Raw genomic sequence first — 22,103 nt, forward strand, 5'->3', positions numbered from 1 at the left:
ACATTTTCATGTTCAATGGGAGGATGGATGGCGGCTTTCCCCCCTTCATTCTTTCAAACCGTAGTAATGCTTTTGTGTATGGCGCAGGTAGGCGGAAAGAGTAGGCATAGTCCAGCTTGCTTGATGAGAGCCTGTGACACCCCCTTATTTGTATTAACTCCTGCCACATCAGAAGATTACAGCATATTGGGTGGGAGGGGACGGCGGAAGAGTATTCCAACTGAAAGAGGTGTTGGCAAAAGGGGGAAATCCTACTGACTGGAAGCTGTTTCTAGTGCTGACTGTTCTTTAATTTTTAGCTGCATTTGGACTTCATATTGTGATAAAGTTCATTATTTTCTGTAATGTACTGATAAACATTACTTTCATATATTTTAGATTCATTACACACAACTGAAGTAGTTCAAGCCTTTTTATTGTTTTAATATTGAAGATTTTGGCATACAGCTCATGAAAACCCAAAATTCCTATCAAAAAATTAGCATATTTCATCCGACCAATAAAAGAAAAAAATTTTTAATAAAAAAAAAGTCAACATTCAAATAATTATGTTCAGTTATGCACTCAATACTTGGTCGGGAATCCTTTTGCAGAAATGACTGCTTCAATGCGGCGTGGCATGGAGGCAATCAGCCTGTGGCACTGCTGAGTTGTTATGGAGGCCCAGGATGCTTCGGTAGCGGCCTTAAGCTCATCCAGAGTGTTGGGTCTTGCGTCTCTCAACTTTCTCTTCCCAATATCCCACAGATTCTCTATGGGGTTCAGGTCAGGAGAGTTGGCAGGCCAATTGAGCACAGTAATACCATGGTCAGTAAACCATTTACCAGTGGTTTTGGCACTGTGAGCAGGTGCCAGGTCGTGCTGAAAAATGAAATCTTCATCTCCATAAAGCTTTTCAGCAGATGGAAGCATGAAGTGCTCCAAAATCTCCTGATAGCTAGCTGCATTCACCCTGCCCTTGATAAAACACAGTGGACCAACACCAGCAGCTGACATGGCACCCCAGACCATCACTGACTGTGGGTACTTGACACTGGACTTCAGGCATTTTGGCATTTCCCTCTCCCCAGTCTTCCTCCAGACTCTGGCACCTTGATTACCGAATGACATGCAAAAATTGCTTTCATCCGAAAAAAGTGCTTTGGACCACTGAGCAACAGTCCAGTGTTGCTTCTCTGTAGCCCAGGTCAGGCGCTTCTGCCGCTGTTTCTTGTTCAAAAGTGGCTTGACCTGGGGAATGCGGCACCTGTAGCCCATTTCCTGCACACGCCTGTACACGGTGGCTCTGGATGTTTCTACTCCAGACTCCCCCAAGGTCTGGAATCGGTCCTTCTCCACAATCTTCCTCAGGGTCCGGTCACCTCTTCTCGTTGTGCAGCGTTTTCTGCCACACTTTTTCCTTCCCACAGACTTCCCACTGAGGTGCCTTGATACAGCACTCTGGGAACAGCCTATTCGTTCAGAAATGTCTTTCTGTGTCTCTTACCCTCTTGCTTGAGGGTGTCAATGATGGCCTTCTGGACAGCAGTCAGGTCGGCAGTCTTGCCCATGATTGCGGTTTGGAGTAATGAACCAGGCTGGGAGTTTTTAAAAGCCTCATGAATCTTTTGCAGGTGTTTAGAGTTAATTAGTTGATTCAGATGATTAGGTTAAGAGCTTGTTTAGAGAACCTTTACATGATATGCTAATTTTTTGAGATAGGAAGTTTGGGTTTTCATGAGCTGTATGCCAAAATCATCAATATTAAAACAATAAAAGGCTTGAACTACTTCAGTTGTGTGTAATGAATCTAAAATATATGAAAGTCAAATGTTCATCAGTACATTACAGAAAATAATGAACTTTATCACAATATGCTAATTTTTTGAGAATGACCTGTATATAAAGATTTATTTCTTATAAAAACAACACCTGTATAGGAACATTAATTCTGCTGTGTTTGTGTGCAGTATCGCCATGAGAGTGACCCCAATAATTCTAGGTCCATAATTTATGGTTAAAGTATAACTAAATGCAAAACTTTTTTTCCTTAGTTTCGTATAGGCGGAGGAGTAGTAGAACCCATCAGTTTTTATTGTGGTTTGTGTCCCTGTTGGGAAGATTCACTGTTATTTATCATGTTTCCCATTATCGAAAGTAAGAGAATCACAAATTTTAGATTGTCCCTAGAACTGTGTAATAGAGGGAAAATATTCCAATGGTGTTCTCACTTTGGAAGAATTTCCTAACTTCCTGTTTTGGCTATGGGATGGGAAGTGAAGGAAAATCTCTCCAGTGGGATAAGATGGCAAAAAAAAACGAATGGGTTATAACTCTTCCTTACTCCAAAATAAAAAATGTTTTACCCTTAGTTCTGCTCCAAACAGGTCTCCAAAAGCTTTTACGTCATCTCCAATTGTACCTTTGTTTTGTGTGTGTGTGTGTGTGTGTGTGTGTGTGTGTGTGGGGGGGGGGGGGGGGGTTCTTCTTCTTTGTTGTGTGGTTTCACAGGTGCACACAATTGTAATCCTTGACATTCTTGGTATCCATTTACTCAACCCCACCTATTTTATTTTACAGCAAAATTGTATAAAACCTTGTTCTCCGTGAATTTTTTTTTTTTTTTTGTATTTTTTCCTGAAAATCTCCCTTTAGTAGCTGGGCTAATGTGTGACATAATTTGCAACGGCCACCATTATTCTCAAGGGTTTCTACATTCAGCAAATGTAATATTATTTGGCCCTTTTTAAAGTAATTTTTTAGTAAATATTGATTTTAACGTGTGAAAAAAATGTACATTGCCCCAGACAGGTGGTTCAAATCACATTTTTGCTTTGAATGGAAAAAGTATAGAAATGGGGGGGGCTAATGACTTTTCTAAAATTGACAGTTTCTTGTTTTTGTCTTGGCTATCTTGACATTTTGCAAGCATGTTTGCAAGGCAGAATGACACTTTTCTGGTTTCATTAACAGCATGCTGGTTTAGGTCTAACTCGCTATACCTCACATGGTACCTAACTAAGCCAGTATTTGGAAGAGTCTTGTATGCTTTGTAATACTTTATTTTATTTATTTTTTAGTTGAACCAGTGGCTCCTCCCATCTCTCCGGAGTCTATACAGCCCCCTGTCGCTCCTCAGTACATCTTCTCTCCCCCTTCTCTGGGGTCAAGAAGGAAAACCAGAAACACCACTATAGGAACAGAGAAGGAACAGGTGAGCCAAATTTCCATGAGCATATGTATAATTTTGATCTCATGCTAGTCTTGCCGGCAGCTTGCTTCACCATCTTTATCTTGCAGGATTCAAAGATTCCAGAAACTGTGGTTTCTGAAGAACAAATAATAAAAAGACCAAGGGGAAGACCTCCTAAACATAAAGGGAACAAACCCGGAAAGTATGTATATATTTTTAAACTGAGGCCTGGATATTTGTCAGATTTATTTATGCTAATGTGTTATCTGCCTAATACTAGCAGAGCACTTGGGGATCATATCTCATATTTCTCTTAGGAAGTCTTTTTACTTTAATCTTTTCGTTGCAACGGACATGAGGCTTACATTGCCAACATCAGCATGCTAAGCAGCTAGGAGTGTTTGTGTACTTGTCAGGCCCACTGTCTGCTTTCTGGTGAAACTGACTCCATGTTTTCCCTCGGACCCCTTTCAATTCAAAAGGGGGTTGCTTTTCTTTCCTCCCTTGCAGTTACCTCTGCCCTCTTCACAAAAATCTCCATGTCTAGGAGAGGCTTCCTTCATTGGAGAATTAGCTGCAGTGCCTTAGTTTCAGAAAAGGTGGTTCCTGCTACTTCATGAAATTCCACCCTCGGAATCTTCTAGCTCAGACACTGTGGGCCTCCATCTAAATACATTTGTGTCTTTACCTTCTTGAAAGAATGAAAGTTCTTGCATCAGGAGAGGTAGCCTAGTTATGGTTATAGATGGTACTGTTTTCAGTGTTTTTTTTTTTTTTATTACAATCAAAGGTGCTTTATTGTCAAAACGGGCAAAAAAAGTATACAGATTGACATGGAACAAAACCATACAATATGCTTGCATATCGCACGAAAAAAGGGAAGAAAACACGACTAGAATTGTCAGTGCAGTTAAATACAAATTTCAATCAGTAGGTTGGAAAAGGGAAGTAAAAAAAAAAACGTAACTAGTGTATATCCCCTCCCCCTCGAAAGCTGCTAGACACTAGTCCAGGGGGCCCAAACCTTATCATGCTATAATTCTATACGTGGGAAGGGCCATATCTATCAGGGTCTCCCAGGAGGAGAGGGAGATGCATTTAAGGAGAATCTCCTTCCTAGCATAAAACAGGAGATGGGATACCAGCAATTTTAAATGGTAGGGATGCTGTCCATCATCATGAACCCCCCAATAGCGCCTGTTCAGGTGTAGCTGAGAGGGACAACTGCAGCCGAAGGTTTATTTCACCGAAGGTCTCCGCCCAGAACCTTACTATGATCGGGAAATCCCAGAACATATGAAGGAATGTCCCCACCTGAGTCTTGCACTTGGGGCACAAAGGATCACTGTCTGGGAATATACAGTGCAGTTTCTGGGGAGTATAGTAAATTCTGTGCAGGAATTTCACCTGAATGAGCTTGTCCCTAGAGGAGATGACCAACCTGGGTCCCTGCTCTAAACGGTCATCCCAGTCCTCTGTCCATTTTAGGAGACTCCGTACCCAGAAGTGCAGCATATAGAGTAGATAAAGGCTTGTCTAAGTCTCGGGGGATAACTGTTCCTTAATGGGGTCAGCCTGAATGAGTGGCGGCTGGGAAAACTGTGCTCTGGCGGCATGACGCAACTGCAGGTACCTAAATTGCATCTAAAATTTGAGCAGTAAATCAGTCATCGGAAGCAGAACTCCGAGACATGACACTGTTTTCAGGTTTAGCCATAGATCCCCTAGTGGTTGTAAACCATTTATCAGCTGGCAGCCTCTAGCCCTGAAGGTAAGGTTCTTGCACTTGGCTGGAATTTAGACTCTGTATTTTAGATGAAGGATGGTTGCCCTGGGCTGTTTGTGGGTGCAAACAACTAGTCTCCTTCAGACATTCTATGTCAGGAAAAGCAAATACTTTTGGGCACCTACCAACCTGAAGTTGGGTCCCTCTGTTGATTGATCTGCAGATTTGTGAAGGAGGTCCTACTGGCACCATTCTGTTTTATATTCACACAATGTATAATCTTTTGGCTGTCCCTCATGCCTAAGGTCAAAGGTGTCCCAGACACGTGGGTTCAGTCAGTGGTTTCAATGGGGTACAAAATGGCATTCAGATTTTTTATACTTCTCACTGCTTTCTTTCAAACCAGCCAAAGACTGTTCAAGGAAGGTCAGATTAGCAGAATGTCCTGAACTATCACTTGTCCCAGGGAGTAGTTGTGCCATTACCCTCACAAGACAGGGTCAAAGTTGTGTTTTTTTTTTTTTTTTTTTTAAACCTGTTCCCTGTACCAAAGCCCAACAGGGATTTTCGTCATATTTTGTCTTAAAATCCTCCAAACAAGTACCTTAAAATTCCCAAATTTTGCACAGAATCCAAAATGTTGCCAATTGCCTTTGATACCAGGGAGATGCAAGGCACCTGTAGACCAGTGTTAATTTAGTAGACAATTTGTTATATGTTTCATCAGCTGCATGTTTTTGGTGATGAAAACTAAATGAAAATAAAATTTGAATTGAGTCAATTGATGAAAATCAATTCCAATTTTTGTCAATGAACAAAAAAATGTGAGGAAGGGATGTTTACCCACCTGAACATCCGTATTCCTCTGAGCTCCTCCTGTCAAAGCCTCAGCCCCTTGACTGTCGGCAAGCTGTATTGGCTGAGATGCAGGCTACCATTAAAGTGGTTGTAAAGGCAAAAGGTTTTATCTTGATGCATTCTATGCATTAAGATGAAAAACCTGTGTGCAGCAGCCCCCCAATACTTACCGGAGGTCCATCTAGTTCCATCAATGTTGCACAAGACTCGGCTGTTTGGGACTCCTCTTATTGGCTGAGACAGCAGTGCGGCTCCATTGGCTCCCGCTGCTGTCAGCAAACCAATGAGGAGAGAAAGGGGGTGGGGCCAGACCATGGAGAGAGGCGTGGCGCACTCATGAGCGGCATGTAAAAGTGACAAAACCTAAAGTTTTTAACTAGTTCCAGTGTTCAGAAGAGGTTTTTAAATGTCCTGTGTTCATGAAACATTAATCATAACTTGCTAAGTGCAAGATAAGCCACTTCGGGAAGATCCACTATCAAACCTTGAAAGCTTTCTATGTCTTGTGTTGAAACAGGCACTTCAATCCCAGACGATCAGGTCTTGGCCAGAAAGTGGCCCTAAGCACTCTGAAAGATAACAGACAATGTTGGGACCTGTTCTTTCAGAGACCTCTGGCATCGCTTTCCCTTGAAAAAACAGTCTGTCAAGGTGCTTCTCTCATTAAGCCCCTATTGCAGCACCATCTGCTTTTTTGAGTTCTCAACTTTGTTCTTTCTGTCCTGCAGAAACTACCCATTTTATACCAGTCAGGGATATTCCTAGATAACTGTAGCCTTTTTGGTTGCTGTCAAACATGTCTGAGTTGGCATACCCTTGTTAGAAGCCGTTCTTTATACGTCACAAAAACAAGGTTCTATGCTCAAGAAAAGGGGTCTCCAAACCTTCTAAACAAAGGGCCAGTTTACTGTTCTACAGATTTTACAGGGGCTGGACTGTGGCCAGTGGGAGTAGAAATTATCCTGGCATCAGTGAGATTAAACAATGAATCTTTGGTATTAGGGGGAAGAATGGTGCCCTATTGCCGGTGGCAGAAATGGTGCCTTATTGTTGTCAGTTTGAGGAATAGTGCCCCATTATTGGCGTCGGTGGGGGGGAATAGCACCCCAGCATTGCAATTAGTGGGAGGAAGAGTGCCCCATCGTGGTGTCGGTGGGAGGAAGAGTGCCTCAAGGGCTGGATAAAGGTACGCAAAGGGCCACATCTGGCCCCCTGTGCTGCAGTTTGGAAACCCATGCTCAAGACCATCATTTCTTCCCAAGGTGTTATCGGCTTTCCACTATGAGGGCATAGTCCTTCCGTTCTAATGCTCTGCTTCAAAGGAAATCTTTTTCATTGCCCGGATGCAGTCAGACACATTGCTACTGCTTCAATCCGACCAATTCCTTATTTGTCCTGACCTCAGGACATCACCAAGGACACCCTACTTCCAAGTTGACCATTGTGAGATGAGTAAGAAATTTGAGCGATAGAGCTTGCACGCCCAAGGACAAATTTCTTCCTACACTTTTCCTGGTGATTCTGCCAGATCAATGTGAAACTTGTGGGCATTTTGCCACCAAGCCTAGGATGCAGCTTTCAGTCGCAAGATTTGCATAGTTTCCCACTCTTCGCATTCATTGCTTGGGGCTGTCTCGGGGTCTTTGAATACTTTGCCTGTGTTTATGTATGATTAAGAGGAATTTTGACATTCCTGTAAATTCCATATTTTGGCGTACAGGACACAGGCCACCCTCACTTCCTTATCTTGGTTTCTCTGCATTGTTTGCTACAAAACAGAGGACTTGGAGTAAGACCCCATACACGCTATTAGATGTTTTGTAGATTTTTTTTTATTTTATTTTTTGCAGATTTGTCAAAACCATATAATGAGGTCAAACCCGGTCTTTAGCTAGGCCGTCCACGACATGCCCTGTTGCCCCAGGGGTGGCCGGTGAACTACATGTTCCAGGGCACACATATGACCGGTCTCTATGGCCGTGTCAGTGTGCCGGGCCGACAGCCATGCCACAAGCGGACGTTGGATCTGTCTGGAATGCCTCCAGCGGGTGGTCGCAGGACGGGTACGTTTTTTCCCCCTTGCCTCGGCAGGGTGGTTTCGGCTGGTGCGTTCCTGCAGAGGTCGATTAAGAGTGTGCCCTGCTTTCCTCTCTCACTTTCCTCTCCCTCCTTCCCTGTGTCTGGGTGGCGGTGGTGAGGTGGGGGTCCCAGTCTGACCTGGGGGTGCTGTTTGGTGTTTTTTTAGTACTTTGTGTACTGCCATGGGGGATGGGGGGTCCCCTGGGCCTATTAGGTTGCAGTGTGTCACTGGGGCTTCACTGTGCATGTTTAAAAAACAAAAAACGCAGTTTTGGCTCCATTTTGACCGTGACCGGCTGTGTTTTATGGCGCAGTTGTAATTGTAGTGGCCGTTTTCTTGAAGCTCACAGGCTGTTTTTTGTATGTCGGCGGCCAACTTGGTGCAGCTCTTGGCCTCCTGTGACTGGAATAACGGTGCTGACGGCTTGTGCACACTTTCCTATGGGATGGTGCAGCACAGGCAGCGTTTTTGATTTCTCAGCAGCGGCAGTCTGGTCAGGCGGTGAGTCCTCCGGGAGGGGGGGGGGGGTTTCTCTGCTCTCTGTAGCGGCTGGGAGGGTGTCCTGTGGTCCTGCCTGGCAGCACTAGGGTGGCAGTTAGAGTGACTATCACTGACATGCCGGAGTTAACCCTTGGTGTCCCTGTGGCCTCCATGGATGCTGTGATGGCAGTCTCTGGTGTCGCAGACACTTACCGAACGGGCCAAGTCCCTGGTGCAGGAGCTAGAGGCGCAGAATGCTTCTGAGACCTGTGTGGACCTGACGACCAGTTGGCGCAAGGTCAAAAATGTGTCTGAATCGGCCCTGGACACGCTCCCCTTGCTCTCCAGGGCCTCCACGGTGGTACTACGCCACCTTGTGTGGCTAAAGTGTCGGTCTGCGGACCAGTCCGCTAAGAAGTCCCTGGTGGACTAACCCTATGAGGGTGAACGGCTTTCTCTTCCGTTCATGGACGGACACAGCAGCCTTTGACCTTAGAGTTATATCCGCTTCCTTTAGGAGAGTTTAGGCAGAAAAAAAGCACTTTAAGTGTTTAACACATTCCTCAGTGCAGCTCCTCCCAGGGGCGTGGCCCCCCTGGGTATAACCCACACCCTGCTCTAGCAGCCTCAGGTCAGGCACTCTGGAGTCCTGTACTCTAAAGATTTTTTTTTTTTTTTGCTTTTTATTATTTTGTTCCTGCGTTTTTGAATCCTGTGATTCTTCAACAGCCGACTGGGTGACAGGCTGGGTCTTGACTCTTGTAGTCCCCCCATGTTCGGCCATCGAGCGTGTGCCGGCCCTCAGCTCTGGGTCGTCCACGACAGGCCCCTTTGCTCCAGGGGCGGCCGGGGAACATTTTGTTCTAGGGCACACATATGACCGGCCTTTATGGCTTTGTCACAGTGTGTCTGGCCGACAGCCATGCCAATTTATGCGAATGTTGGTTCTGTGTGGGATACCTCCAGCCGGTGGTCGCAGGAAGGGTTAGTAGTGGCCCCTTGCTCAGGTAAGGTGGTATGGCTGGAATTTTCCCCTGGGAGGTCGACTGAGGGTTTGCCCTGCTTTCCTCTCTCCCTTAATTCCTCTCCCTCCTTTCCCATTTGGGTAGCGGCTGTGAGTTTTTTTTTTCAGGGGTCTCTTTATTACTCCGGGGCCTGTGTGTAGCAGGGGCTGTGTGTGTGTTCACTACAGGGTCTTTTGTGTGTGTGTGTGTGCTGCGCTGTTATTGCTGTGTCACTGTCTTTTTAAATGTGCAACGGCCGCCGTTTTGCCGTAGTCACGCTTTCTATGGCTCGGCAGGCCATTTTCCTGTGGTCCTATGGCATTTTTTTTTCTATACGGCGGCCATCTTGGAATTCCGTTTGGCCTCGTGTGGCCGTTTTAGCGCGCAGGGAGACCGCAAATCTCTCTGAGGGGACAGACAGTACCGCGGCTGGCTCTCAACACGCTTCAGACTCCTCTCAGCTCGCGCTGCACCGGACGGGGTGGTGAGTTCCCTGGGGGCCCCCATACTCTGTATATCGGCTGGGAAGTGACCGTGGGTGGTTTCTGCTTTGCAGTGGGGTGACACAGCGGTGGGGCACTATGGAGCCTGGGCAGGTTCTTCCCCACACATGCCTGAGTTAACCCTTGATGCCCCTGCCACATCTGTTAGGCTGCCCTGGAGGTTTTTTCAACCCAGGTCGAAGCAACTGGTGCCCGGATGGGGGGTGAAAAGCACCCCCTTCCTGAGCTTGCTTCTGGGGATGCCTCTGACACTGAACCATGCCCAGCTTTTGCCCCTGCCTCTGGTTCTTTAGTGTCTGAGGATGCAGGCTTGACCCACGCGGATAGTGAGGATGACTCTGTTCAGGGTCAACTACTGACAAGGAATTTTGTTGGAGCTCATTTCTGCAGTGCGTGAAACTGAGAGGTTTTGGCGGAGGCACCAGATGTGACGGTCCCTTTTGGGTTCCGCAAACCGCCGCGCACTACAAATTGTGGTTCCTTGTGTTCCTTATTTGGTCATTTTTATTGTACAAGGACTGGGAGCGCCGCAGAAATTTTTGCTTTTTCCCGTGTCCAGATTGAGCAAAGCCACCACGTTACGTGGAAGGGGCTCCTGCCCTTAAGGACCCTGCTGATAGGAGAGTGGAGGCTGTGGCCCGCTCCCTATTCGCTGTAGTGGGCTTGGCGGTGAGGCCGGTTTTGGCTCTGGTGTCAGACTGACTGAAAGGGCATAGCTCCTGCTGCAGGAGCTGGAGGCACAGGATGCTTCCGAGACCCGTAAGGACCTGGCTGAACGGTTGGTTCAGGGTCTGATGTTCGTCTGTGAGTCGGTTCTGTATACGCTCCCCTTGCTTTCCAGGGCCTCCGCCTATGCGGTGGTATTGCGCCGCCTTGTGTGGCTGAAATGCTGGTCTGCGGACCAATCCTCAAAAAAGGCCTTGGTGGATTTACCCTTTAGGGTGAGTGGCTTTTTGGGTCATCCCTGGATGACATCATTAAGGATGCCACGGGTGGTTAGAGCACACTGCTTTCCACAGTCTGGGAAGGGCAAGGAGCCTCGCCGTAAGCAAGGGTCCTCCTTTTCTACCCCCAAGCGTTTTTTTCGTGCGCCCAGCATGGCGGGGGGAAAATCCGCAAGGCGCTGAGGCCCCGCTGCGGGGCAGAGGCGCGCCTGGTACCGCAAGCCTGCGGACAAACTTGCTTCCACATGTAGCTCTGCCCCCGCCCGTGTCTCGGGTGGGGGGCCCACTTCACAAATTCGCGGCTCGGTGGAGGTTTCTTCTTTCCGACCGTTTGGGTTTGCGACCGTAGTTTCCTCGGGGTACAAGAGTTTCTCTCTTGTCCACCAAACGGATTCTTTCCTTCCAACCTCCAGCTTCCTCGAACACCGGCTGGCTCTGGCGGGGGCTTCCAGGATCTTCTGGTCAGGGGGGGTGATTGTGCCAGTTCCCTCACAGGAACGGTTTCAGGGGTTTTACTCCAATCTTTTTGTGGTCCCCAAGAGGGAAAGGGTCCATCCAATCCTGGACCTCAAGGCCCTCAATTGTCTTGTCAAGGTACAAAAATTCAGGATGGAGTCGATTCGCTCGGTCATGGCACTCCATCAGGGGGACTTCATGGCGTCCTTGGATTTCATGGATGCGTGTTTGCATGTTCCCATTTGCACAAAGCACCAGAGATCTGCGTTTTGCGGTCGGGGAGGACCGTTTTCAATTTGTGGCCCTCCCGTTCGGCCTAGCATCGGCACCACAGGTTTTTTGCCAAGGTGCTCGCCCCGATACTGACCCTGCTAAGGCAGCGAGGAATCACTATCGTGGGATATCTGGACAACCTTCTCCTGAGAGCTGCTCAGGGTTAGAGGAGGACATGTCTATCACGTGTCAGACTCCAAGAGTTCGGCTGGCTTCTGAATATCCAATAGTCAGTGTTCCGTCCCAGAGACGGGGATACCCGAGACTAGTCCTGGATTGTGCGAAGGCGCGAGTTTTCCTCACGACGGGAAGACTGGAGTCCCTGCGATCTGCTGTGCAGCAGTTGTCGGCCCAGAAGTGGTCGTCTCTTCGATTCTGCATGAGAGTTCTGGGTCTGATGGTGGCCTCTTTTTCGAGGCGGTCCCGTATGCCCAATTCCACACCAGGGAGCTACAGAAGGGAATTCTGTTTCGTTGGGACAAGCTCCCGTCTTCTCCGGATTACCAGATTCAGTTGAGCTATCTGGTCAAGTCATCCCTGGTGTGGTGGCTGACGTCTCCGGTGCTTCGGACCGGGTAGTCTTTTCTACCGTGCCGCTGGACAGTAGTCACGACGGATGCCAGCCTCTCCGGTTGGGGGGGGGGCGTTTTGGGCACCCAGGGGCGCTGGACTCGGGAGGAGTCCTGCCTGCCGATCAATGTTTTGGAGCTCTGAGCGATCAAGCTGTGCCTTGCCAGGTGGTTCCTGGATCTGCAGGACCGACCGGTCAGGATCCAGTCCGACAACGCCACAGCCGTGGCGTATGTCAACCATCAGGGGGGGGCACACGGAGTTCAGCTGCGGCGACGGAGGTCGTGCACAATCCTTTGGTGGGCCGAAAGGTCCGTTCCGGCTCTGTCGGCCGTGTACATTCCGGGGGTTTTCGGAATTGGCAGGTCGACTACCTGAGTCGCCAAAAGCCGGACCAGGGTGAATGGTCACTTCACCTGGATGTTTTCACAGCCTGTGCCAAAGGTGGGGCACTCCAGACGTGGACCTTCTAGCGTCCCGTCTCTATCGGAAGGTGCCACGGTTCGTGGCCAGGTCGAAGGACCCGTGGGCGGACGCGTCAGACGGGTTGGTGGTGCCTTGGGGTCCCTATCGCCTAATTTACGCCTTCCCTCCTCTGTAGCTTCTTCCTCGCCTGCTGCGCGGAGTGGAAGCCGTAGGGATTCCAACAATCCTGTTCGCTCCAGGCTGGCAGCACAGCTCCTGGTACGCGGACCTGGCCTCTACCCCTGAGAGAACATCATCTGTCGCAGGGTCCGATCTTCCATCCTGTTTTAGTTGCTGGCTTTAACGGCGTGGCTGTTGTGAGCCAGGTGTTGTAGGACCGGGGCCTGTCAGGCTCAGTGGTTTCTACCGTGCTGTGTGCACGGAAGTCTACTTCACATAGGATTTGCCATCGTACGTGGAAGACCTGCGTCTCTATGTGAAGAGATGAAGTGGCACCCCCGTGGATACGTGGTGTCTAGGATTCTGCTGTTTTTTACAGCCGGAGTGGATCAGGCTCTCGCCTTGAGTGCGGTTATGGGTCAGATTTCAGCTCTGGCGGTTTTACTTTCAGAGACCATTGCCAGCGCGCACACTCGTGGTGCGCTCATTTGTGCAGGGGGTCCGGCATGTGGCCCCTCCTGTTCGCCCTCCACTGCTCCCATGGGACTTGGATTTGGTCCTCTCGGGGCTTCAAGATGCTCCCTTTTGAGGACGTTCGGAAGTTCCCTTTGTTGACTCTGTCACAAATGGTGTTTTTTTCTGGTTGCTATTACATAGATTAGATGGGTGTCTGAACTGGCGGCCTTGTCCCGCAAGGCTCCCTACTCCGACCGCAGCCTTCTTTTCTCCCAAAGGTCGTTTTTTGGCCTTTCACATTAATGTGGACATTGTTCTTCCATTCTTATGTCCTCAGCCGAAGAACCCGAAGGAGGCCACTCTACATTCCCTGGATGTGGTTCGGGCTCTTCGTGTGTATTTTTCTGCTACGGCTCCGTTCCGCAAGTCGGACTCACTGTGTCAGTAGCGGGTCCTGAATAGGGTCTGACGGTCTCGTCGGCCACTCTTTCTAGGTGGACCTGTCAGGTTGTGCTTCAGGCCTATGCCCTGAAGGGGCGGGCGCCTCCCTTTCAGGTTACAGCGCATTCGACCAGGGCGATCGGTGCCACTTGGGCTTTCCGACATCAAGCCTCTGTGTTACAGGTGTGTAGGGCGGCAAACTGGTCGCCGGTCCTCGCTTTTCAAAGTTTTACAAGGTGGACCTGAGTGCATCTTCTGATGCCTCCTTCGGCCGCAAGGTGTTACAGGGGGCAGTTTAAGGTTGGAGTTCCTCCGTTGAGTAACTCCGTTTTTTGTTTGGGGTGTAAGCTTGATTGCTGTGGTGTTTTTTTCCCACCCCTCTAAATTTTTGACACTGCTTGGGGACGTCCCTAAGGTCAAAGGCTGCTGTGTCCGTCCATGAACGGAAGAGAAAATAGGATTTTTGTACTCTCCGTAAAATCAATTTCTCTGAGTTCATGGACGGACACAGCACCCACCCCTCCTTTGTTTGTACTGCTTGTTACGAACTGAGGCTGCTAGAGCAGGGTGTGGGTTATCCCCGGGGGGCCACGCCTCCTGGGAGGAGCTGCACTGAGGAATGTGTTAACACTTAAAGTGCTTTTTTTTTTTCCTGCCTAAACTCTCCTAAAGGAAGTGGATATAACCCTAAGGTCAAAGGCTGCTGTGTCCGTCCATGAACTTGGAGAAATGGATTTTACGGTGAGTACAAAAATTCTCTTTTTTGGGGCGTCCCTGGATGACATCATAAAAGATGCCACAGGCGGTGAGAGCACTCTGCTCCTGAAATCTGGGAAGGGTAATAAGGAGCCTCGCCGTAGGCAAGGGTCCTCATTTACTACCCCCAAGCGTTTTTTTCGCCCGTCAAGTGCGGCAGGAAAACCGTTTCCAGGGGGCCAAGACGTCCACTGAGGGATAAAAAGCGCCCCTGGTACCACTAGCCCGACAAGCCCGCTTCCGCCTGAAGGTTTGCCCCCTCCCACAACTCGGGTGGGGGGCCGGCTTCGCGATTTTGCGGCTCTGTGGGTGTCTCTTTCCGATCGTTGGGTCTGTGAAGTAGTTTCCTCAGGGTACAAGATAGAATTTCTCTCTTGTCCTCCGGCTGCCTCCAGATCGCCTGAAGGACCTGTCGGGAGCTGTCCAGGATCTTCTGGACAGAGGGGTGGTTGTATCTGTTCCCTCAACAAAATGGTTTCAGGGGTTTTACTCCAATCTGTTTGTAGTCCCCAAGAAGGACAGGTCCTGAACCTCAAGGCCCTCAATTGCTTTGTCAAAGCACAAAGATTCACTCACTAATAGCAGCGCTCAATCAGGGGGATTTCCTAACATCCTTGGATATCAGGGATGCATACCAGCATATCCCCGTATGCGCAAAACACCAGAGGTTTCTGCGCTTTGCGGTCGGGGAGAACCATTTTCAATTTGTGGCCCTCCCTTTTGGCCTCGGCACCGCAGGTTTTCACCAAGGTGCTCGCCCCGATATTGGCCCTGCTGCGGCAGCGTGCAATCGTTATCGGGGGGGATACCTGGACAACCTTCTCCTGAGAGCTCCCTCAAGCTCGGGATTAGAAGACTGTGTCTATAGCCTGTCAGACCCTCCGAGAATTCGGTTGGCTGCTGAATATATTCAGAAGTTTGTACTGGTACCGTCTCAGCGGATGGAATGTTTGGGGTTGGTCCTGGATTCCTCGGAGGCGAGAGTTTTCCCTCCCAGCGGAAAAACTGCAGACTCTGCAATCTGCGGTGCAGCGGATGGTGACCCAGAAATGGTCGTCGCTTTGCTTTTGCATGGGAAGTGCTGGGTCTGATGGTGGCCTCTTGAGGCAGTTCCGTATGCCCAATTCCACACTCAAGTGTTGCAGAAAGAGATTCTGTCACATTGGAACAAGTTTCCTTTGTTTCTGGATTACCAGATTCTGGTGAGTCGACTGACCAAGTCCTCCCTAGTGTGGTGGCTGACATCTCTGGTACTTCGGACCGGGAGATAGTTTCTGCCGTGTCACTGCACAGTGTTCACGACGGCTGCCAGCCTCTCCGGCTGGGGGGGGGGGCGGGACACTAAAGTTCCAAGCGATCAAGTTGTGTCTCTCCAAGTAGTCTCTGGGTCTGCAAGGCCAACCGATCAGAATCCAGGCGAACAACGCCACAGCTGTGGCATACGTCAATCAGGGGGGGCACGCGATGCTCGGCTGCAGCGACGGAAGTCGCGCACATCCTCCGGTGGGCTGAAAGCTGGGTTCCAGCTCTGTCGACGGTGTACATTCCGGGGGTGCTGAATTGGCAAGCCGACTATCTAAGTCGCCAAAGGCTAGACCTAGGAGAATTGTCGCTACACCCGGAGGTGTTTTCAGACTCTGTGCCAAAGTTGGGGCATTCCTGATGTGGACCTTCTAGCGTCTCGTCTCAATCGGAAAGGGGTCACGATTCGTGACCAGGACGAGGGAACCGTGGGCGGACACGTCAGACGCGTTGTTGGCACCTTGGGGTCAATATCGCCTAATATATACGCTTTCCTTCCTCTGCAACTTCTTCCTCGCCTGCCTCGCAGGGTGGAAGCCGAGGGGATACCAACAATCCTGATCGCCCCGGATTGGCTGCGCCGTCCCTGGTACTCGGACCTGGTGCGTCTGGTGGCAGACGTTCCTTGGCGTCTACCCCTGAAAGAAGACCTGCTGTCTTTCACCCTGCTTTACAGTCGCTGGCTTTGACAGCGTGGCTGTTGAGAACCAGGTGTTGAAGGACCGAGGCCTGTCGGGCTCTGTGATTTCTACCATGCTACGAGCACGGAAGTCCACGTCAAGATTTACCATCGTACGTGGAAGGCCTACATCCCTATGTGAAGAGATGAAGGGGCACCCCCGTACATACGTGGTGTCCCGGATTCTGCCGTTTTTACAGCGTGGAGTGGATCAGGCTCTCGCCTTAAGTACGGTGAAGAGCCAAGTCTCGGTTCTAGCTGTCTACTTTCAGCGACCCTTGGCGGCGCACTCCTTGGTGCGTACGTTTGCGCAGGGGGTCCGGCATGTAGCCCCGCCTGTGCGTCCTCCACTGCCTCCTTGGGACTTGAAATTATTTCTTTTGGCGCTTCAAGAAGCTCCGTTGGAGGACATTCAGAGGATTCTTTTGTTGTCTCTGTCCCAGAAGTTGTTTTTTTCTGGTGGCAATTAACTCAGTCAGGCGGGTGTCTGAACTGGCGGCCTTGTCCTGCAAGGCTCCCTACTTGGTCATCCATAAGGATAAGGTGGTGCTGCGGCCGCAGTCATCATTCCTTCCAAAGGTTGTTTCGGCGTTTCACAATAATGAGGACATTGTTCTCCATCCTTATGTCCTCGGCCGAAAAACTCAAAGGAGGCCACTTTGCATTCCTTGGATGTGCTTTGAGCCCTACGGGTGTACTTGTCTGCTACGGCTCAGTTTCGGAGGTCAGACTCACCGTTCGTGTCAGTGACTGGTCCTATGAAAAGGCCTGGCGGTCTCGTCGGCCACCATTTCTAGGTGGATCAGACAGGTCGTGCTCCAGGCCTATGCCCTCAGGGGCGGGCGCCTCCCTTTCAGGTCACGGCTTATTAGACCAGGGCGATTGGTGCCTCTTGGGCTTTCCGTCATCAAGCGTCTGTCTTGCAGGTTTGCAAGGCGGCGACCTGGTCGTCAATCCACACCTTTTCAAAATTTTACAAGGTGGATGTGAGGGCTTCTTCGGATGCCTCCTTTGGCCACAAGGTTTTACAGGCGGCAGTTTAAGGTTGCAGTTCCTCCGTTGAGGAACCCTGTTTTGTTTGGGGTGAAGCTTGGTTTGCTGTGTTTTTTTTCCCACCCCTCGAAATTTTTAGGACTGCTTGGGGGCGTCCCTAAGGTCAATGCTGCTGTGTCCATCCATGAACGAAAGAGAAAATAGGATTTTTTTACTCACCGTAAAATCCATTTCTGAGTTCATGGACGGACACAGCACCCACCCCTCTTTTGTTTGTACTGCTTGTCTACGAACTGAGGCTGGATGCTTCCAGAGAGTGGGATGTACCCAGGGGACACGCCCCCTGGGAGGTGCTGTATTGATAAGTGTTTTAACACTTAAAGTGCTGTTTTTTTTGTTCTGCCTAGTCTCTCCTAGAGCGAAGGTACATAACCCTAAGGTCAATGCTGCTGTGTCGGTCCATGAACTCAGAGAAATGGATTTTACGGTGAGTACAAATATCCTATTTTTCGTTGCGGTCTGTGACATCACCGGGTTTTTTGAATTCTTGCAGGGGCAGCTGCCGGGAACTTGGTTCCCGTGGACATAAGCTTGCCCTCAGAACTACAGCTGCCTTGAGCCTTTCCTGCACACAGCTTGTGAGCAGACTCTTGGGGATCAAAGCAGCAGCATTACTAGGCTAAAATTTAATCTATGCATGTGGATTAGGACATTGGACATAGAGGGTTAAAGGGTCACTAAAGGGGAAAAAATTTTTTAGCTAAAAAGCTTCCTTTACCTTACTGCAGTCCTGGTTTCATGTCCTCATTGTTTGTTTTTGCTTTGATGTTGCTTTAATTCCTCTCTGTTCTGGACACTTCCTGGTTGTCTGTTTCCTGATCACCACAGTACTGGGAGATTTCTCACTGTGGTGACAAATCAAGGAGGTGTGATTACTGTGTGTCGGCACCAATCCAGTTTCATTTTACAAAGCATCACTGCCCTCTATTGGCTCTTTGTCTCTGTACATCAGAGAACCAGGAAACAGCAAAAACTAAACTAAACTGTAGGTACATTATATGATTTTTTTTTTTATCTATTTTTAATCATTTTTAAAGGGAATCAGTTAACTATTCGGTCTCTATACCCTGTAAACAGTAATTTCAGCTAAAAAAATTTTTTTTTCCTTTAGTGACCCTTTAAGCCAAGTTCTGTAGACAGACTTGCCATGCTAGTTTGAATTTTGGTGTACCAGAAGAACACCTGATTCTGGAAGATTATTTTTTTCTGTACTTCCCGTATTAAAGGGATGTGGAACATGGGGAAAATATGCATGTATTCTAGATAAGTACTGATTTTTAAAAATTTTTAACCACTTAAGGACTAGAAGATTTTCCCCCTTAATGACCAGGTATTTTTTTGCGATACAGTACTGCGTCGTTTTAACTGACAATTGCGCGGTCGTGCAACGTTGTACTGCTAACTGTATGGGGGCTGGGCTGACTGAAGGAGGAGAGAGATTGTTGTTTCTAATCACTAGGCACAGACTATCTCTCTCCTCCCCTGAGAGAAAGGGGATCTGTACACTGACAGATCCCCATTCAAAGTCAGAAAAAAGACAGAAAAAAATCCTGATGTGTTCTACTTCCTGTTAATAAAACATGCATTCAAAGTGCTTTATAAATTTAGGCCAAATGTATTCTAAGTATCTTTGTTACAAAATCCCAATAAGTGTATATTGCTTTGCGTGAAGGTGATGGCCTCTTCAGACTAGGGTGCTTGTACTGGAATTTACACAGCTACAGACACTATACTGTAATGGCGGTGATCAGCAACTTATAGTGGGACTGATATTGTGGCAGGAAATCTGGCGCTAACATACCTTCACTGGGAAGGTACACTGACATCAATCATGACACAAATATTGAACAGATTTAATACTGTACACTATCACTGCATTAATAACACTGGCTGGGAAGGGGTTAACGTGTCCCTAGAGTGTAATATGTGCAGCTTTAACAGATTTGGTGTTTGTTCTCCATGCAAAGCATGGGAGAGAAAAAAAAAATCATATCCCTGCTCTGTGTATAAGCCCTGGTTCACACTGGTGCGATTTGACATGTCAAATGGCAATGGCACCGGCCTAATTGGTGCAACGCTGCATCTGCGGCTCTGCACCGATTTTAAAAAGTTTCTACTACTTTTTGCCATTTCGACCTGTGATTTACTTTGACATCTGTGCAGAAACCTTCACAGACGTCTGTAATCGCAGACTGAGAAGCGGGAGTGAAATTGTGCGAGTTCAACTGAACTTGCACGGCTTCACTCCCACAGCCCAGTGTAAACCTGGGATAAAGGTCTGTTTGTGAACACAGAACGTTGTTCTGTGATTGGCTACAGCCTATCAGCAGGTTCACAGCCAAAATCATTGGCTCGGACTTGCTGACAAAATCATGTTCTAGCCAGTGACAGCGCATGTTAGCAGGGGGGCCCACATGTGCGCCTGACATAGGCTGTATAATGTGCATGTACATCATCCAGCCTGCCTGTGCCACCCACCTGCAGTAAATGTACTGTGGGTGGGACAGCAAGCAGTTAAACACTCTGACATACACTTTTTAATGCAGCACTTCCTTTATAGCAAGTGCCCATCTGTGTTTACTTAATTTTGTTTAATCAATGTAATTTTGTTTTTTTGACAGGTCAGTAGATAAAGCAACCTTGTCACCCCCATCTGTAGAAATTCAGCTTCTTTCACCACCAGAAAGCCCAGATATTGACTCCAAAAACACAAAGTCTGTAGCCACAGAAACCAAAGAAGTGAGAAGAACCAGGAGACGAATAGTATCAAAGCCTGTAACGCGCCGGAAGATCAGATGATTACGATTTTATTATTTTTTTAAATTCTGCATGTGTATTACCTGTAATATTAAAATATATTAACACACAACTGGTCTCGGGGAGGATAATTTATATAAATTATTGTAAATGTTCTTAAAAGTGTAAATTACAAATCGAGTTCACGTGTCGGGAGAATATTCTTCCTATACAAAAGAAATATTTTCTATTTTGTATTAAATCTTCATACCTTTATAAAATATGTAATATAGTTTCATGGAATGGTCAATAAAACTATTGTGTTTTGAAATATTTTCAGTGTCAGATATTTTTTTATTAAACATGTTTCTACCACAACAGATCTCCCTCTTTAGACCCCTTTCACACTGAAGATGTATTTCAGGCGTTAAATATTGCGCCTAAATGCCTCGCATGCAATCCCAGTGTGAAAGCCTGAGGGTATTCACACTGGGGCCCTGCACTGGCAGGACGTCCAAAAAAGTCCTGCGATCAGCTTCTTTGAGGCACTTTAGGAGCGGCGTATACACGTTATTTGCGCTTTTAACCCTTTTTCCGCCCGCTAGTGGTGGTTAGAAGCACCCCACTAGCGACCGAAAGGCGCCTCTAAATAAAGCGCCGCTAGTTTTGGCACCGACACCCCGCTCTGTCAGTGTGAAAGGGCTCTTAAAGTACATTTCTTTACTGAGCACTTCTGTACTGATCTCATGATTAACCACTTGACCTCAATAAGGTTTTGACCCCTTCATGAATAGAGCATTTTCTGCTATTCAGCACTGCGTTACCAATTAACTTGTAATTGCGTGATTACACGACACTACCCAAGTGAAATTATATTTGTTTTCACACAAATGGATATTTGATCACCACTGGGTTTTTTATTGCATAAAAAAATTTGATTTTTTGTACTCACCGTAAAATCCTTTTCTCTGTCGTCCATGGACGGACGCGGCTCCTTAACCACGTAACCCCCGGACCATATTGCTGCCCAAAGACCAGAGCACTTTTTGCGATTCGGGACTGCGCCGCGTTAACTAAAAAAAATTGCAATTTTTATGGCATTTTTATTATTTTACTAGTAATGGCGGCGATCAGCATTTTTTTTTTTTTGGTACTACGACATTACGGCGAACACTTTTTTTGGGACCATTGGCATTTTTATAGCGATCAGTGCTATAAAAAATGCATTGGATTACTATAAAAATGCCACTGGCAGTGAAGGGGTTAACACTAGGGGGCAGGGAAGGGGTTAAGTATGTTCCCTGGGTGTGTTCTAACTGTAAGGGGGGGTGGACTGACATGGGGAAATGACTGATCTTCTGTTCATACATTGTATGAACAGAAGATCAGCATTTCTCTCCCTGACAGGACCGGGAGCTGTGCGTTTACACACACAGCTCCCGGTTCTCGCTCTGTAACGAGCGATCGTGTGTGCCCGGCACTCGCATAGGAGTCCGGGGCGCACGCGCCCCAGTGGCCTGCACGAGAGCCGATGTATAGCTACGGGCTCTCGCGCAGGGGAGCCGACATGCCACTGTAAAACAACGCGGCTGGTCGGCAACTAGTTAACCAGCCGCCTGCAAAACCTTGCGGCTGAAAGAAACATCAGAAGATGCACTCACATCCACCTTGTAAAACTTGGAAAAAATGTGAACGGACGACCAAGTCGCCGCCTTGCACACCTGTGAGACAGACGCAAGATGTCAGAAAACCCAGGAAGCACCATTTGCCCTAGTCAAAAGTGCTGTGACGGGAAAAGGGTGCACCCGCCCCCTAAGAGCATGGGCCTGAATGACGGTCTGCCTGATCACCTAGAAATGGTGCCTGATGAGACCACCAGGCCCTTTTGTGGACCAGACACCGACACAGTGTCTCCGAAACGGAGCTGTAGCAGACTGGTACACCCGCAAAGCGCGTACCACTTCCAAAGTATGTAGCACAACCTCTCTAGGATGCGCCGGCTGAGGACATGTGGATGGCAGAACAATGT

General features: G+C 48.2%; 1 protein-coding gene across 1 annotated transcript in view; it reads left to right on the forward strand.

Annotated features, from left to right (window-relative positions):
* The window catches only part of LOC120937586 (protein ELYS-like), a 104,953-nt gene extending 84,545 nt beyond the window's left edge, over positions 1-20,408 (forward strand). The window contains exons 34-36 of the mRNA XM_040350931.1: positions 3,060-3,193; positions 3,280-3,374; positions 19,960-20,408. Of these exons, the coding sequence (XP_040206865.1) occupies positions 3,060-3,193; positions 3,280-3,374; positions 19,960-20,137 (407 nt within the window). The 3' untranslated portion in view covers positions 20,138-20,408. The remainder of the gene's footprint in view (positions 1-3,059; positions 3,194-3,279; positions 3,375-19,959) is intronic.
* Positions 20,409-22,103: the final 1,695 nt, after the last annotated feature.

This window comes from Rana temporaria, chromosome 4 (genome assembly GCF_905171775.1).
Source record: "Rana temporaria chromosome 4, aRanTem1.1, whole genome shotgun sequence".
Taxonomy (NCBI): domain Eukaryota; kingdom Metazoa; phylum Chordata; class Amphibia; order Anura; family Ranidae; genus Rana; species Rana temporaria.